Source organism: Perkinsus marinus (genome assembly GCF_000006405.1).
Source record: "Perkinsus marinus ATCC 50983 genomic scaffold scf_1104296933820, whole genome shotgun sequence".
Lineage (NCBI taxonomy): Eukaryota > Perkinsozoa > Perkinsida > Perkinsidae > Perkinsus > Perkinsus marinus.
In genome coordinates this window covers 9148-10891 of record NW_003215049.1, presented here as the reverse complement: position 1 = coordinate 10891, position 1744 = coordinate 9148, and the positions used below count along the sequence as shown (strand labels likewise).

At 46.6% G+C, this 1744-nt stretch overlaps 2 protein-coding genes across 2 annotated transcripts; both read right to left on the bottom strand.

Moving 5' to 3' along the window:
• Positions 1–189: 189 nt before the first annotated feature.
• Pmar_PMAR008145 (hypothetical protein) lies at positions 190–673 on the bottom strand (the record flags this gene model as incomplete). Its single annotated transcript, XM_002785137.1, has 3 exons — positions 190–292; positions 377–543; positions 590–673. 3 exons carry the CDS (start codon positions 671–673, stop codon positions 190–192), a joined length of 354 nt encoding a protein of 117 aa, XP_002785183.1.
• A 275-nt stretch (positions 674–948) lies between these two features.
• On the bottom strand, positions 949–1330 carry Pmar_PMAR008144 (hypothetical protein; the record flags this gene model as incomplete). Its single annotated transcript, XM_002785136.1, has 4 exons — positions 949–954; positions 1019–1111; positions 1165–1253; positions 1306–1330. 4 exons carry the CDS (start codon positions 1328–1330, stop codon positions 949–951), a joined length of 213 nt encoding a protein of 70 aa, XP_002785182.1.
• Between the last annotated feature and the right edge of the window lie 414 nt (positions 1331–1744).

Below are 1744 nucleotides of genomic sequence, written 5' to 3'. Positions count from 1 at the left end.
TGTGTCATAGTATGCATACTCTCTGTCACATGACGGCTAACCTCAATACACATACATGTGGTAGTTGCTCAAGTAGCATTGATTCACTATGATGACTTTCAGTAGATGGTGGAGCCCATGGAGATGTCTCATGATACCTGAGTATAATGATGATGCCTGATCATCATTGAATAATAGAGTAAGAAGGACCTACGTTCGTTTAAGGAGATCCACTAGATCAATCTTAGTGGAGTTCCGTGATCCAGATAGATGATGTTGCCTTGGTGGAGGTGGTAAGGATATAAGGGTAAAACTAAGGACAATTAGTGCTACAACAACAACAGCCGCCGCAGCCGCCAAGTCGTACTGCTCCTACTCGTGGTAGTAGCATTACTACCTTTCAACTTGTTTAGTAACTTTGCCGTTAGGCATGGTATGGTGTACTGTCTTAATACCACGGAATATCCTATAGATGATGGAATCCTCTAGTACACCCGGTCCAGTGAGGCAACCCTCATCTACTGGCCATTCTCTACGCCATTTACACTCATCGTGGAGTTTATCCTGAATAAGGTACTACCAATGATGGATTCCTATGTAAAAGTATTACCAATACGGTATCCAATGCCTCTGCAGAATCATGTTGATTACCGAGACCACCAAAGTACTCGAATACAGGCTGCAGTGACTGCATTGTAACCAAGCTAGTGCAGGCTTGTGGGGAGGCTGTAGTAGATGATGTGACTGATGATGAGGAGGAGGAGGAAGGGGGCTCCTGATCGGCATCTGACACCAACAGTAGGACTAGTGAGCAGCCGATAAACCAGTCACACATGGTACCATTCGGGGAGGTGTTGGTAGTAGCTGGTTGGAAGAAGGGCCTGCATGCTGCTGCAATAGCCCTAGTCCATGGATACTCATCCTTCTCACTATCACGCATGGTACTCATTGCCAATGATAAGTAGGTCATTAGCCCTGTTATTGGTAGTAATACCTACTTATTATTGTTTACCACTAGTGATGAAGCTAAGTACATTACCTGTATCATAGCATTAAGATAGCAGACTCTAGTCTGTGAAGGATTCTTCATACCCATTGGACGATATCTAGGTTGCTTTAATGCAGGATGCTCCTGATAATAATATGGAGGATATAGACTACTAGCATACAGAGCATCATCATTACCTGACATAGTGGTAAGGGTCGAGCACCAGCTGTATCCTCCCATTCCTTCAATGTCTTCACATTTAGATCAGGTGATAATGATTTGTTACCTGAGGTTTCGGGGCATGATCAACAACATTCTAAAGGACTGTAACCCCTCACCAGCAATGATCTGCATTGCCTCCATAAAATGTACAGCTACTGTACCAGCTACCTGATCGCCTTTGGTCACCGCCCCAACTGCTGCCGCTGTTCGCTGTGTATCACTGCTGGTGCCACCATGCTCAGTACTCGAGCCATGCTCTACCACCTCCGATGCAGGAGGTGTTGCTGATTTACCCACAGGTAGTCGTGTACCCCAAGCCGACACCAAGCCAGTTGGCTGATCATAACAATGCCATAACATACTGCTTCACGATGCCATGCTGCTTGGCGGCGGCGACACCTACCTTCCGTGCTGTGGGGGGGTGAAGGGGGTACTTCACCACCCTGTATCGGCGGCGTCCTATGCTGCTGCCCCTGGTTATTGTGCTCAGCATTACTGCTCCTACTGCTACTGGTCGTTGCAGTATTCTTAGAGCTATCATTGGGATGATCATAG